General features: G+C 35.5%; 1 protein-coding gene across 4 annotated transcripts in view; it reads right to left on the reverse strand.

Moving 5' to 3' along the window:
* Positions 1 to 4,197: 4,197 nt before the first annotated feature.
* The window catches only part of LOC148952567 (protein arginine N-methyltransferase 9-like), a 50,190-nt gene continuing 37,190 nt past the window's right edge, over positions 4,198 to 17,197 (reverse strand). For all 4 annotated transcript variants that reach the window (XM_089089017.1, XM_089089016.1, XM_089089019.1 and 1 more), the window contains 3 exons: positions 13,599 to 14,543; positions 11,671 to 11,830; positions 4,198 to 5,058 (listed from right to left, as the gene is read on the reverse strand). In XM_089089017.1, coding sequence (XP_088945143.1) covers positions 4,702 to 5,058; positions 11,671 to 11,830; positions 13,599 to 14,543 — 1,462 coding nt within the window. In that variant the 3' untranslated portion in view covers positions 4,198 to 4,701. The remainder of the gene's footprint in view (positions 5,059 to 11,670; positions 11,831 to 13,598; positions 14,544 to 17,197) is intronic.

A 17,197-nucleotide genomic window follows, 5' to 3' on the forward strand; every position in this document is an offset into this window, starting at 1 on the left:
GTTTTTAATCCATGAGAATTGATTCGGATGCGTAAGTGAAGCAAAAGGGTTGTTCATTTAACCTAGATTGCAACTATAAATACTTCTGAGAAAAGAAGCTGATTGGTCGACAGTAATGAAGGCTGGTTGAGCGCTTATCAGAACTCAAAGAACAGAGACATCATTTAAAAGAATGTTGAAAATCAAGCTGTTTACTGTGACTTGGAATTACGTGTTAAAATATGCCCTTTCACTGGTTTTTGCTATGACTTGAAAAACGGCAATGCCATCTCTAATTTCTGACTAAACTTTGGGTAAATTTAGGGATGTTCGTGTCCATTTGCTTGCTAAAAGACGAACATTCGTATTCGTTCATTTAGATAGCTATCGTAAGGACTCAAATGTGAACGCTAAATTATGCTATTTTTACAAAAAAGAAAGAAGTTCTTTGTTTAAATACACTTAAAAAATGTGGTGTAAAAGAGTACAAATATGTTCGTATGGCACTTCACAGGTTGTATTTTTTTGTGATGCCTCGTAATTTTGCTGATCTGCACGGTTGGATGAAGAATAGATCGGTGCTTCTCGTTTGTGAATAGAATAGGCAAATTTTAGAACTCAAAGGGCACTTTCGTAGTTGCTGAAGCGGGGTCAAAGAATTATTTTAGTAGCGCGTTTTTAGACATCTTGTAGTTCTGGTGATATGTAAGCAGTGTTTTAAGTTTGGGGAAACCAAACTGTACAGCTACACTTGAAGATAGGCCTAATAAAGGTTGTATACCCCAGCAGGAGTTGGGGATCCAAGAAGCCCCAGCCTGCGCATACTTGTTAAACTGTCGATTCAGTAGTGACGTTGGCGGACAATATTGTCTACATGCAACTTAGACGAGCAATCACTTGTAAATGTTACACCCAGTACTATTGCAGCGGAAAGAGTGAAATGGAACATCCGGGATTATAATGTCCCACTTGAGTGGATTGAATCGTATAAATTTCTATTTCTGACTAGTAGACTATTTGATTTACGCTTGTTGATGAACTATGTTAAGAAAGTCGGGTCAAAATGCAGTTTTACTACAACACTTTGGACTGTGTACTTCAGAAGTATAGATAAGCCGTCAACTAGCTTAAAACGCTCCTCAAATTCTGCTAAGGTTTGGTTGATGACACCAAGGAATAAAAGAGCAACTAGTTTCGTTCCTTGGGGGTATCCGCAGGTTAGTTCTGACCACCGTTTGCCGAAGTAGGTATCTTCGGCAAACAAAATGTAAACTGATTACCGTCTCCCCTTTAGAAATTATCTTCACTAATTGTAGTATTTGATTTTTAGCTCTAATCAAATGCTTTTCTGTGGTCCGCCAAAATTAAGTCGATAATGCTATTAGAATTCCCACTTGACGATTAAGTGGCACATTCACAATATACTGCTGTGCTACTACCTCGTATGCAACCATATTGGTATGGATCAACCGAAGGTGTAATGCATAAATTGGCGTAATCAAAGCCACATCGATTCATTTTTCTTAGGACATTTTTTTATGCGTTTTTTAAAGTTTGTTTTCTGTATCCCCCTCCCCCAAAAATCCCTCAAAAAGAAATCCTAGATACGACCCTGATAGGGTTCATCAATTTTAGTTTCCCTCGAAAGGGGTAGACACAGTTTAAGCATAAATTGACGTAATCAAAGCCACATCGGTTCATTTTCTTAGGAGATGTTTTTTTCTGATTTTTGATGCGTTTTTTAAAGTTTGTTTCCTGTATCCTCTCTCCCCCCCCCCCTGAAAAAAATACTTTAATAAAAATCCCTCGAAAAAAATCCTAGATACGGTCCTGATAGAGTTCATCAACTTTAGTTTCCCCTCGAAAGGGATGGACACACTTTAAGCATAAATTGACGTAATCAAAGCCACATCGGTTCATTTTTCTTAAGACATGTTTTTTCTGATTTTTGATTTAACTGAGAACAAACACCACTCGGTGGGTAATTCAGCGCTCTTTTCTATCCCTATCGTCGCAAGTTCCATTTTGAATCATAAAAAGGATTACAAAAAAAAGAAGAATATATGGCATTCGAATAGTCATTGTTGTCGCAGTTGCATTTGCCCCACCCCAAGATTTTTTGCACCCCAACTTCTAGATTTTGGGAAATACTTTTTTTGGTATTCTCATTGAAAAAACAACAGAATTGACCCCCCTAGATTTTGAGAGATACATTTCTCTCCCCCCACCCTATATTTCCATGAATTGACACCGCTGGAGCTTAAGGCGCAATAAGTTACGGTAGTGATTTTGGAAAAAGCATTGAATGGTGAATCGGTTGGTATATGTATTAATTTGTCTATCTGATTACGATCATGTACAGTTTGATGCTTGAAGGCACTGGGTGATTTGGCATATTTACAGCAAGCTACATATAACCCTGTTATTATTCAGTCTTGTCGCTTGAAAACAATATGCTATTTGTCTCATTCGCGCTTCAATATCACCAGTAAAATCACTGGTACCAATTGTGGAGGAGCCAAGGACTTACGTGTAACCCCCATCCTGTATTTCTAAATATACACCCCTCCCCCTTAGATTTTGAAAAGTATGGCTTTCCCCAATATTTTCATGAATTGGTGTCAGTGCCTAAAACAGAAAATTCAAAAGATTGCAAATTGTGAAGTTTATTGTATTTGGCTAAAAAAAAAATGCATCCATTTGAAACAGACGCTTGTGCAATATAGCTTAGCAATGGATTTTGAACTGAATGGTCTGTTTTTATCTTAGTTCTACAAGCAAAAAAAGAAACAGTGTCAGTTCAGGGGCTCAAAATGGTATTTACGACAGCAGTGATTTTTATATCTGTAAAGAGCGTGGAAACGCGTATTGATTGATATGTTCATCTTTTAACTAGCGAATTAATATAAACATTCCTAAATTTATCAAACTGAATTATCGACTTAGCAATGGATTTTGAAGTGAATGGCGGTTTTTATATCTTGGTTTAACGAGCAAAAAAAGGATCAAAAGTGTTTGAATTTACCAAATTTTAAAAAAACTAGACGATGGCTAAGAACCCTGTGTCCTATCTCAAATTTGTTCTATCATCTGCACAAACTTTGGGAGGATACTTCATTCCTATGATTGAATAAAAACAAGATAAGACGCAGACTGGCTTTTATTATTCCTTTGTGGAATAATAAAGCATTTCATAATACTAAAGTAAAATATTACAGTATTACAAAATATTATATAGCAGATTAACCATTTTTTTAGATTATCTTAAATAGCTGCAGAATATCTCCTACTTGAATGTAACACGATCAAAATACAACATAGTTTTTATGTAAGTTTGACTAGCCTGTGAATGGGAAATACTTTAATACCCCTCCACGCTCCAAAACACCTAAAAGGGGTTTAAATCGAAATGACGTATACTACCTTAAACCTTGATTAATAGCAAAACTTTTTTAAGAGCCAAATTTACAAATTGCTTTCGTGTGACAAAATCAACTTGAAACGGAAGAAGATGAAACCTCAATTCGTGCGTTGTTGGGATATTAAATTTCAGCAAGATAATTTTAATTAGTATTTTTTTTTTTTTTTTAAAAAAAATGTTGTCTACATGGCGATCCTTATAATTTGGCTAATCTGATTCCAGGTTTTATGTCTACTTTAAATACGTGACATGGGTAGCTTCTAGGGCATGCAGAATGTAGACGCCATTTACTATACTCTGACGTAAGGAAAAACGATGTGCCAGTTACAGATAGCCTAGATAAAAACGTGATTTTGGTCTCTCTAAATATAGTCTCATACAGGCTACTAAAACTCAAGAAAATGTAGCGTTGTAAAGTGGAGGCAATGTAAATTTTGAAAATTTACAATTTTTAATTACTCACTATTGCCGCCTAATTTCCAATAGTCCCTAAGTAGATGTCCACATTTAACCACCTACAGACCACTACTAAAAAAATCCCAAAAAACTGCCAATAATTGACGAAAAAATACCAATAAGTGTCGGTGAAAGGGTAGCCAGCCGTAATAGGTATACTACTCTAAGAATGGAATACCTAATGCTTACGGTAGCTCCTTGTTTTGCCCCATCTATTTTTTGATTCTGACAAATTTTGGCAGGGAGATCTAATTTTAGAAATCAACTAAGAAAACAAAAAAAAATCCATTTTAATTCCTTTACATTTTTAACCTTCATCAATTTACAGGGAAATTCTGGCAATCAACTAACTCAACAGTATGAGCAGCCTTTTTAAAACTTCGACCACCTTTCGTAATGAATGATGGATTCGAAAGAAGAGGTCCGAAGGAAACTGAAACTTAGCGGAAGGGAGGATGGAGTGAAGCTCTGAACAGATCTGGGTGGAGCATGCGTAGCTGTGGTGGCCTTAGGAGGCTTGTTGTTGCAATGGGTTCTAGCAGTCGCATATCCTAGTAAAAGACTTTCGACAAATGCTTTGAAGTTTTTACAGGAATATTTTTCCAAAAAAAAAGTGAAATTCTGACGAATCTGGACTATATTCGTTTTTCTATCTCTATGGTCTTAACACTCATTGACAGGATTGTAAGCCAAGCGACAGGATCTTTTGGCAACAATTTCGTACCCTGAGTAATGGAAAATACATTATACTTACCGTGCCTTGCTGGTTTAGTGATCAACAATTTGAACCAATTATGCACATTCAGGAATATAAAATGTTGGCAAGGCACTAAAGAGACAATAAATCAATTTTTAATTTTATCACATTTCTGAACACTGTTCAATTTCAAATTCAAATATCCCGGTGAATATCTTATACTAATATTCAATATATCTCCTTCTTGAACTTCAACGGGGTCTACAATATAAGCAGCCTTTTTGAAACTTCGAGTATTTCTTGTATTGAATGATACATTCGAAAAGGACTTGCTTTCAAACCAATATAAAAATGCGTCCAGTTGTCTTGTTCTGTTCACTTTGAATTTACAGGAGGCATATTTATCAATAAAAAATTCATCATATTCTAAAATTAGAGCCTTTTTCGATGTTGACAAAGACAGAATGTCGATTGAGCTCAGGTCGATATCTTCGAAGTGACTAGTCTAAAAGAATAAGGAAATAAATCAGAAAATACAAAATATATATTCATTAGCAGCAGAGACTGCTGGACGACGAGAAGAGACTCTCGAACGACGGGCAGAGACTGCTGGACGAAAAATAACCATAAAGCATATTCTTTAGTGATAAAAGAATGGAATAATATGTTTTGCCCCCTTGCCTCCAACACAAAATATATTTTCGCCTGCCCCCGCTCCCCGCAGAAAATCAGAAAGTTTCAACTCGATCCCCCAACCAAGAGACAAAACAGAGGAAATTTGCCAGAATCAGAGGCAACGCTTTAGCGTTGCCTATATTAAAGGTCATACGGCTCCAATGTTTTACTATTTACTTATTCATTATTTTTTATTCCCCAGAGGCACTTCATATGGAAGGAGTCGTCGTAAAAACTTCAAAGGGGACTCATTCGATTAAAAATCGAGAGTTCTAGTGGCCTTTTCATGGGTTGAAAGTGATTGGAAGGCAACGAACACCCCTTCCACGCCCACAATTTACCCAAACCCATCCAATCCAAATTTTGAGACAACCATTGTGTTCTACAAAATTGATTTTTACATGGCAATTGTATTTTTGAGAAGAACACTCCACCACAGACCTCAGGGCGCGTGTGGTAAGTTATTCCCGGGAGGTATGTAAGGTATTTATAGAATGCTTTGTTGTTGAAACTTCAAGAAGGGCTCATTTGATTGGAAATTCGAAGGGCTAGTGCCCTTTTTAATAGTCAAAAGTGATTGGAGGGCAACAAAGTTCTGACACCCACGTTTTCCCCAAACACATCCAATCAAAATTTTTTAACGTGGTTGAAAATTCTGGAAATTAGGTCTTTGGGGATGACACCCCCCCCCCCAACCGCCCTCAGGGCAATGGTTGTAAGTTATGCGCTGGGGGCATATAAGGTTTTTATAGAAAGCGTTGTCGTAGAAACTTCAAAAATGGCTCATTCGATTGGAAATTTTAATGGCTAGTGCCCTTTTTATTAGCCAAAATGATTGGAAGGCAACTAACACCCCTTCCACGCTCACCATTTCCCTAAACACATCTAATCAAAATTTTTAGATAGCCATTTTGTTCAACGTAGGTAAAAGTTCTGGAAATTATATCTTTGAGCATGACATTCCCCCCAAGGTCTTCAGGGCAAGGGTTATAAGTTATGCCCTGGGGGCATATATGGTTCTTATGGAAGGAATGCTCGTATAAACTTCAGAGAGGGTTCATTTGATTGGAAATTGAAAGTTCTAGTTCACTTTTTAAGCGTCAAAAGATATTAGAGGGTAAACAGACCCCCCCCCTCCCCTACGCCCTTTATTACCAAATGAATCTGATAAAAATTTTGAGATAGCCATTTTGTTAAAAATAGTTCAAAGATCATATAACAAAAAAATCCGCTGTCGACACAACCCCCCAGGACCCCGGGGCAGGCGTTGTATGTTATGCCCTGGGGGCATATATAATTGTTATGGAAGGGATGCTCGTATAAACTTCAGAGAGGGCTCATTTAATTGGAAAATAAGTGCCAATGACGCAGTAGGTTTTAGAATTTTACAGTGAGAGAAGGAGGCGATACCCAAACTCTTGTTTGTAGTGATTTTTGTTCGTTTCAAGCTTGATTTGCATATTCAATTTAAGTTTAACTCGTTTTAAGATTTAATTATTCATGTTTAATATGTTTTTTCGTTTTAAGCTTGATTTTCATATTCAATCTAAGCATTACTTGCTTTAAGATCTATTTATTCATTTATATTATTACTTGTTGTATGTTTTTGCTATGATAGTTTATTTATTTTCTATTCGTTTTGGGTTTCATTTATTCTATAATATTAATTTCTGGTCGTTTTTAATTTGAATTTTAACATATATCTGTATATTAAGTGATTAAGTTTAAAATTGGCACTAATATTCTTTTAAAAACATATTTTTAGGAAAGTTTTTTTTAATTAATTACGTACAAAGATCATAAAAATCTTAATGGGAACTACTAACTGTATCATAGGCAGCGCACTAGCGCTGCCTAAGTAAAGAACGATGTGGGCACAATGTGTTTTTTTTCTCTCCATACCCGGGCAAATCGTATCGAAGGAGTTGTCGTAGAAACTTCGAAAAGGGTTCATTCGATTGGAAATTGGTGTGGCTTGTGCTCTTTTTAATAGTCGAAAATAATTGGAAGGGAACTAGCCCCCCCCCCCCACGCCCACCATTCCCCCTAACACATCCAATCAAATTTTTGAGATAGCTATTTTGTTCAGCATAGTTGATTTCCAGATAAAAATATGTTTTTGAAGAGGACACTCCCCCACAACCCTCGGGGCAAGGGTTTTAAGTTATGCCCTGGGGGCATATAAGAACGATGTTGGAGCAATGTACTATTTTTTCCTTTAGAGCAGGGCACTTCATATGGAAGGGGTCGTCGTAGAAACTTCAAAAGGGGCTCATTCGATTGGAAATTGAGAGTTCTAGTGCCCTTTTTAATAGTCGAAAGTGATTGGAGGGCAACTAGCCCCCCCCCCCCCCAACGCCCATCATTCCCCTAAACACATCCAATCAAAATTTTTAGATAGCCATTTTGTTCAGCGTAGTTGATTTCCAGATAGAAATATGTTTTTGAGGAGGACACTCCACCACAACCCTCAGGGCAAAGGTTTTAAGTTATGCCCAGGGGGCATATAAGGTTTTTATAGATGGCGTTGTCGTAGAAACTTCAGAACAGGCTCATTCGATTGGAAATTCGAAGGGCTAGTACCCTTTTTAATAGTCGAAAGTGATTGGAGGGCAACTAGCCCCCCCCCCACGCCCATAAGTCCCCCAAACACATCCCATCAAAATTTTGAGATAACCATTTTGTTCAGCGTAGTTGATTTCCAGATAGAGTAGATTGTCGTAGAAACTTCAAAAGGGGCTCATTCGATTGGAAATTCAAAGGGCTAGTGCCCTTTTGAACAGTTGAAAGTGATTGGAAGGCAACTAACACCCCTTCCAAGCCAACCATTTCCCCAAACGCATCCAATCAAAATTTTGAGATAGTGATTTTGTTCTACGCAGATTAAAGTTCAGGAAATTATACCTTTGAGCAGACCGCTCCCCCCCCCACAATCTTTAGGGCAAGGGTTGTAAGTTATTCCCCACGGGCATATAAAGTTTTTATTGAAAGCGTTGTCGTAGAAACTTCAAAAGGGCTCATTCAATTGAAAATTGAAAGGGCTAGTGCCTTTTTTAATAGTTGAAAGTGATTGGATAGCTACTAACCCACCTCTCACGCCCACCTTTTCCCCAAACACATCGAATCAAAATTATGATATATTCATTTTGTTCAACGTAATTGAAAGTTTTTGAAATTAGGTTTTATAGGATGATAACCCCATCCGAACTCTCCGTGCAAGGATTCTAATTTATGCCCTGGGGGCATATAAAGTTTATATAGAAAGTTGCTATAGGAATTTCAAAAACGGCTCATTTGATTGGAAATTGAAATTGCCCTTTTTAAGAGTCAAAAGTGAGTGGAGAGTAATTAACCCCCCTCTTACGCCCACCATTTCCCCAAACACCTTCACTCAAAGTTTAGAGATGTCCATGTTGTTCAACGTAGTTGAAAGTTCTGGAAATTATGTATTTAAGGATGACAAACCCCCCAGAGCCCCAAGGTTTTAAGTTATGCCCTGGGGGCATATAAGATTTTTATAGATAGAGTTGTCGTAAAACTTCAAAAGGGGCTCATTCAATTGGAAATTGAGAGGGCTAGTGCCCTTGGTAATAGTCGAAAGTGATTAGAGGTTAACTAACTCCCCTCTCACGTCCACCAGTCACCCAGGAACAATCAATCACATTTTTCAGATAGTCCTTGTGTTCAAAGTAGTAGTCATCTCAGAAAATTATCCCTTTGAGGATGCCAACCCCCTCCCAGCCCTAAAGGCAGGGGTTGTAAGTTATGCCCTGGGGGCATATAATAATTTTTATTGAAAGTTTTGTCGTAGAAACTTTAAAAGGGCTCATTTGATTGGAAATTGAAAGGGCTAGGGCCATTTTTGATAGTTGAAAGTGATTGGAGAGCGACTACCGTTCCTTTCACGCCCACCATTTCCCCAAACACACCCAATCAAAATTTTGAGATAGCCATTTCGTTTAACGTAGTTGAAAGTTCAGGAAATTCGGTCTTAGAGAATGACAACCACCCTAACAGACCTTAGGGAAAGTGTTGTAATTTATGCCCTGGGGGCATATAAGGTGTTTATAGAAAGCGTTGTCGGTTCAAAAAGGGCTCATTCGATTGGAAATCGAAATGCCTAGTGCACTTTTAATAGTCGAAAGTGATTGGAAGGCTTGACATTTTTATATTAAAGATCGATGTGGGTATAATGTATTATTTTTTGTTGTTGTTGTTGTTTAGACCAGGGCACTTCGTATCGAAGGAGTTGTCGTAGGAACTTCGAAAAGGGCTCATTCGATTGAAAATGGAAAGGGCTGATGCCCTTTTTAATAGTCGAAAGTGATTGGATGGCAACTAGGCCCACTCCCGCCCTCCCACGCCCACCCTCCAATTTGCCCATTATGTTTAAAAACTAATTGTTGCCTTAAGATTAAATCAAAATGCACTGTGTTAATGCTAATTCCCAATAAAGCATCTCAGCAGTATCCCAAGAACGATTGAGGGTATTATGTTAAAACTTCTTCGGGGCTACTTCTGATCTTAAAATTTAACCAAATCAAAATAGCGTAAGTGCATCCAAGCTATCAAAGAAAGTAAACAGAATTTTTTTGCGAATGGTATCAGGTTTTCTATTTCAGATCAACTAGAGGAGGTATGAAACTAAGTTAAACAGTACTTTTTTTGTCCAGACTTTTAAAAGGTTGCGTGTTGTTAAAAATTGCTAAAAATTTTCTCCAGCTTACAAATAGCAGGCCAAATTACAAAGTCTTAAAAAACGAAAAGATTTAAAGTGTTATTGTCTTTTTCCCTGAAAAGACTATGTCAATATAAAACGAACAAAAATTAATTAAAAAAACTTTCCACAAAATAAGTTTTTCAAAGAAAAGTAAAGAACTCCATTAAACAAAAAATGAGCAAAAATAAAATTAAATATTCTGCCAACCGTAAAACTACCACAAATAAGCATCGATACATAAATGAAACCCAAAACGAACAAAAATTACAATGAATAACCGAGTCAAACTCAAAATGAGCAGAAATTAACGGAAGTTGGGGACAAAACCCCTATGCCGTCCCAATACCAGAACAAAATTTGCACTTTACTGAAAAAATACAAATTAATGTGCATTGTCAATTTAATATACATATACTGATATTTATTAATCAAAATGTTAATAGTATTTGATTTATGAAAGTTATATAAGTAAAAACATTTATATTTTTTTCAGTAAAGTGAAAATTATGTTCTGGCCTTGGGAAGGCATAGTGGTTTTGAGCCCTACTCAAGTTAATTTCTGCTCGTTTTGAGTTTGACTGGGTTATTTATTGTAATTTCTGATCGTTTTGGGTTTCATTTATGTATCGATGCTGATTTGTGGTAGTTTCACGCTTGGTAGATTATTTGATTTTATTTTGCTCATTTTTGGTTTAATGGAGTTCTTTACTTTTCTTTGAAAAACTTATTTTATGGAAAAAGTTTTTTCAATTAATAATGAGAAAACATGATAAGTATGATTACAAAAGCTTACACAAAAAACAATCATTAAACAAACGAATCAAACCGTGATAAAACAAGGATACGCCAGTTCTGACTTTTTTCCGAGATTCAGCAATAAAAAGTAAAAAGATTGAGAATCAGTGTTAACTAAAAGGTCAGAGAGGTTAAAAACGGAACGATAAGAAAAATTAAAATAGAGAAGACAATTGTATTGTCACACAAAATTGTAGTGCTACAATTTTGGAGTAATCATCTGAATTTTCACTCTAGCATCATGGACACCGTACTCCAGATTTTGTTTTTTGCGAGTGTGATATTCAACACCCACACTGAATCAAAATTTGGGATATGGAAATTTGAAGAACTTAGAGAGCAACTAACCGAAAAGATACTCAAATTTAGTAATATTAAGCGAAATAGCAACACGAATGGAAATGGAAGAACTTGTGCCTGAGTCAAGGAAGGCGGAAGAATCAAAGCAAGCAAGGTTGAATGGAATGCGTGCACTGAATAATTTGCTTTGGAAAATAACAATTGTCACATCACGAGGCTGGCTTAATAGGATAGTTTGAATTTGCCAGGTTATCTAATCTAGCTGAATTAAGCACGTTGCCACATTTTTCTCTATTTGCAGGATAATCTATCCTTAGTCGATTTCTAAATCTAATGTCTAATGTCATTTCGATATCTCAATGTCAAGGAAGTCGATCAAAGAAACGAAGTTGTAACATGAAATCTCTTTAAAATAGAAGTTGCATAGGATCAAAAAAGGCGAAATATAATAGAAAAGGTATTCAAAAATACGTGCGACTATACAGATTTTTTTCGAGGGGGCATAGTTCGATAAAAGAAAAATAGTACGAGTTTATAGGAAACGTCGTAAACATCCCAATTTTCTTACAGGACGAGGGGGTACAAACCCTCTTCCTAGATCGGTGCCAAGAAACAAGTTCTCCATACCTTATATTCATTAATACTGTTACTGAACTTCAAATCTTCTCTCGTAAATAGAACAGGGTCTTGGACTCGGCTATTCAATTCCAAATACTTCGATCTTACAGGTAGAATGTAGATAACTAGCCTCCTTGTTAGGCAGATTCCACTAGTCGATAGATGGCTCCTGGAACGATAGATGGCACTGGCAACTATGGTTCAACAATTCCGGGACTAAGGATAAAAATATACTTAACCTTTTTTATATAATACTTTTTCAAAGTTTGATGCGAAGGTAGGTAGATTAAACTAGAAATCAGAAAACAAGTCAACTTGACTTGCAATAGACCCTTGAAGAAGCCGAGGGGTGATTCTAGACCCCTCCCCCTTCTAATCTTGGATATGATATGTGAACATATTTTTTTGAAAATTAAAAGACACTCCCTAAGCTATACCCCTCACCAGCCACAAAAAAAACGTGCAAGCGGGAGAAATTTTTCAATCCGTATTTTTGAAAAACTCTTCTCAAATGTGTTATAGTCCTTCTGTAAAACAAATAATACTTCTTAAAATATCAAATGAGTAATAGCTAACTTATAAATTAGTTTTTTTTTTTTTTTTAAATTAACTTAATCTTGGCTTCAAAATACTTTCACTAATCGTAAATAGAGGTTCACCCTTTAGGAAGTAAAATATACTTTAGGGCAAGATCACACAAATCTTCCTGCAAGGGTAAAAGAAAGTATAATAGTGAAGAGGTCAGGACCACGCAGAGTGAGCTTTGGTTATTGATTTAAAAAACAGTTTTTACAAAAAGAAAAATTGACAGCGCAGTGGACTATGCCAGACCTAGAAAACCGATAGTCTTCATTTCTTAATTGCCTGTAGGAAGGCCACCTCACTGGAGGAGTGACGACTCTAGAGGTAAGTATAGCCAAGAAATTCGAATACTCTTGGGAAATTGAAAGATCTTAAGCCGAACCGGTCAGCCATGATATCCGAATGAGAGAAATCTCAATGAAGAAACAAGCAAACGGTACTACGGCCAATAGAAAGAAAAGATAAAAAAAAAAAACACGGATATTTCGCCTAGATGACAACAAGGTGTCTTCAGCGCTGATGAAAAAAAAGATAAGAACAAATAAAAACGAAAACTAAGGAAAAAACAACCAATACTAATATCTACAATTGTCGCAACTGATCCACATAGGTCACATAAATTAATAGAATTACTTCAATGAGAACACCGAAGCAACTATTCCTTCGCTTAGGTTTCAATTTGTTTTTAGGTTATTCTAATTTTTATATTTGTTTCATCAGCGTTGAAGACACCTCGTTTTCATACAAGCGAAATATCCGCGTCGTTTTAGTTTTTATCTTTTCTTTCTACTGGCCGTAGTCCCGTTTGTTTGTTTCTTCATTGAGATTTCTCTCTTTATTTGTTCTTTGCCCTGGGAAATTGAAAAATATTGACCCGAAAATGCACTCCATTCATTGTTTGAACCTCCCTCCCAGGGCATACGCAGGGTGAAGGAGGGGGCTTATGGGCTCCCTTTCCCCAAATCCTAAAACTTACCGAATTTTTGGGAGCTTCTTCTTCAAATTATATTTTTTTTTGTTGCTGAGCCAAAAAATCCTTGCATAGGTGCCAGCCCTCCTCCTTTTTCAAGACTTCCGCCTAGGGTTATAAGAACTACAAACAACAACTTTTCAAAGAATCTTTAAAATATGGAAAAAAAATTTTTTTTTAAACTCAATCCGTCGTTTGACCGTAATTTCTACGTAGTAATAGGACGTGAAAAATGTCATGTATGCCTATAAAATTTAGTAATAGGACTTAGCTTATAAAATTTAGTAATAGGACGTGAAAAATGTCATGTATGCTTACAAAATTAGGAATATAATGTCTTCCCAATATACAAACTTATTATTAACATGCTATTATATTAACTCACCTCCAAAATTCCAAGTTCCGAAATCCTTCTGGAGACAATGTTCCTGATTCACGCATCAACTCAGCAACTACCAAATCGAATCTTAAATCTTCTTTAATAGCCTGTTCTCTCGAGATTTTTGCAAAACTTTTACTAAAAGGTACGTCCACATAACTGTCCATAAAAAAGTCAACACCGTTCACACCGTTTTCTAACACTAAAAAACTTGTACTTAAAACCAAAACTTTCACAATATTATCTTTGTTTTGAATCTGCTTTAAGTAATTCAAACATCCCTTAATATAGTTCATCAAGGTAGGATCATTTAGCCTCTGCACAACTGAAGAACTTGCAAATAATTTGTTTTCATATATTTCATCATCTCTATTTAGCTTAATAGTTACGAAATGGCTTTTAGTTCCTTTTACAATGTTCACAAGTAAGGGGACACAATCATTCTTTTGAATATTAACTAATTTTCTTGTTGGAAATACTGCCTGCTCCCAGCAGGAGTCTGTCCATGGGGAGTTGGTCAATGTCTCTTCTTCATCTAGTTCTAACCTAAACCAACCAATAAAAGCGTCAATTAAACCGTCCTTAATACACTTTACATTAATATTGTCAGAGTAGTTTTGAAAACTCCTTATGGAGTCAAGACTCCTAAAATCCACTTGGAATAGCTTTAATTCATCAGTTATGCATTCAAAGTCTTCTGGATTTAGAAATTCTAGGTTATATGGTGCGTCTGTCGCGTTACTATATAAAACGCCATTGTTTATTGCAGCTCTGTTTTCATTCCGTATTTTCAGACTAGAAACGCCGACAACGTGGAATGTTGCCCTATACGGGATAATTAGGGAGGAGTAAGAAACATTTCCAAAGCGAGTAATTGCATCTTCAAATACTTCCAAACAATTTTCACCAAGCAATCCACCATCAAAAATTTCTGAGATTATCAAATCCACCCTAGAAGAAAAAGGTTGAAGAAACAACTGAGAAATCCTCAACTGATCAACTAATGAACCAAATTGATGCTTCACCAAATCTTTTTTCTTCTAAGGTGGATTTGATAATTTCAGAAATTATTGTTGGTGGATTGCTTGGTGAAACTTGCTTGGAACATCTCCAAAGCGATTAATTGCATGTTTAAATGCTTCCAAACAATTTCATCAAGCAATCCACCACAAATCTGAAATTGTCAAATCCACCCTAGAAGAACAAAAGTTGACGAACCCACTGAAGAATCATAAACGGATTAATTTATGAATCAATTGATAAATCGTATGATCTACCAGTCAGGAACATTAATCGACTTATGCTTTTTCTTCTTCGAAAATAATTATGAACAGACTAAAATGGATAACTATACAATGGGGGAGGAAAAATATTTTTTTTAAGATCAGCCTGACAAACATATATAATGATATGTATATTATTATGTTATACTTTTTTTCGCACCCCTAGAGTTTTACTAGGACGAAAATTTTGCCATAATTTGGTGGCGGAGATTCATTTTTGTCCTCTTTTCGACTTGAAATTTGCTTGAATTCTTTTTCAGATCAAAAAATATGTTGAAAAGGGATACAATCAGCACTAGAAAATAATAATATTTTCCTATTTTCAACGCAAGTTTCGATTATTCTACAAAAAAAAAAAAAAAAAAAAAAAAAAAAAAAAAAAAAAAAAAGAGTAATGTCGTTCTGTCTAGGTGAATGGATATTTCTAAAACAAATGAACTCAATGACATAAGTACAGTGTCATTCCGGTTTTAAGTTACAGGTAGAGGCTTGTCACAAAACCATATGCTTCACGATGAACATAAACCTTAATTGCATCTCCAGTTTTTTTTTTTCTTCTCATTTTGGAGTTCAGGGCAACAGCAATAAATCTAAATTTTTGCCTGGCAATTCACCTAACAAAAATCTCTTAACAAAGGAGAAAAGAAGTTGAAAAATTCATATCCGAATATCTATCGCCTAACAGTGATCGATTTTTGTTTTCTTCTTCTAGAACAATTCTTAAACAGATCAAGAAGCAAAATTATAAACAGAATGAGTTCCTTTTCAAGATCACTTGAAAAAAAATTGCATCCCTGAAATTTTTTGTAGAAAATGCAAGAAATTTAGACATTTGTATCGAAGAAGAAGTAGAATTTCGGCTGGAGTGGAAATTAGGAAAAAGCATTAAAAATACCTGAATTATATAGAAAATTTCAAGATAACAGGAAATTTGCGACAAATATTGATACTTGTCGTCATTATATTGATAATTAATTAAACTGATTTTGATTTAAATGATTTTGTTTTAACTGATTTTGAATAGATAAGTCTATCTATCACCAAATGAAAAGACATCATTTTTATACAATCCTAAAAAGGGCTTATGCCAGATTTGCCCCTTACTCACTCGGACTATCTGTCTTGGCTTTTTCTACAGTTAGCCATGGCTTGATGCCTGCAACTACTTGATTTTAATTCAAAATCACCCTTTCTTGCATACGTATAAGCCCGATGGTACGCAAACCATCGGGCTTCACGCAAAAATCAATATTTTTTTCGCAAAAATCAAACTTCACGCAAAAATCAATATTTTTTGCCTAAAAGTTAGAGCAGGCTCTAACTAAAAAAGACAAGATAGCAATATCGTTGAGACGAAGAAAATTAATTAGGTATGACAAATAAATGAAGAAGTCAAAGGATCAAACGCCGTCATGGCCAGTAGTTGTATTCTAATAGCTTATTTGGAATAAAGGCCTTTCTATGTTTTATTCACAGAAAATACTATATATTTTTCCTGTTGCAATTGCTGCAGTGTTAGTTATATTTTTGTAAAGTATACAGTCTTGTTCAAAATCAAAAAGAGCGTGTTTCTTTGTCTATTAATAGATTTGTCATTTTGTCTCTCACTCCAGTCTTTTAATAGTTTTAAAATGCTATATTTTTCACTAAAAAGACCAACATATCCAGTTATGCGGTTTTTCGTAGCAGTGGGCACCATATTTAAAAGAAAAGTTGGTGAAAAATTAGTAAAGAATAAACTTAAGAACAAGTGGCACCAAATTGCTTAAAAGACGTAGCTTTTCTTTGAAGGTGTAGATATTTCTTAGAATCAACACATTATTAATGTTTGAATTTTTACGGACGGAAAATGTTGTCAAATTTAAGTATTTGCTTATTTATTTCTGCGGGTCAACGCGGAAACACTGACGAAAATGTGTTACTGCCCTAAAAACTTTGTAATTTTAAAATGAACCAAAAAAATTCTATAAAATTACGTTTTCAAATTTGAAGCAACTTAAAGTAAAAACGTTGGCGACGTCCCTAAATAACGAAAACTAAATTCTTTCAAAACTTTTCAAAAATAATTTTCAGCCAAGACTTAACTTGTTTTCCCTGCATTTTCAAGATATTGCTAATGTTTGAATTTTTACGGACGGAAAGTGTTGTCAAATTTAACTAATTAGTTTAGCTTATTTATTTTTGCGGGTTAACGCGAAAACACTGGCGAAAATGCGTTACTGCCATAAAAACTTTTTAATTTTAAATACATCCAAAACAAAATCCTATAAAATTTGGTTTTCAAATTTGAAGTGACTTAAAGTAAAAGCCTTAGTGACGTCC

Source organism: Artemia sp. Qi Xiang Cuo, chromosome 5 (genome assembly GCF_049724085.1).
Source record: "Artemia sp. Qi Xiang Cuo chromosome 5, ASM4972408v1, whole genome shotgun sequence".
Classification (NCBI taxonomy): Eukaryota; Metazoa; Arthropoda; class Branchiopoda; order Anostraca; family Artemiidae; genus Artemia; species Artemia sp. Qi Xiang Cuo.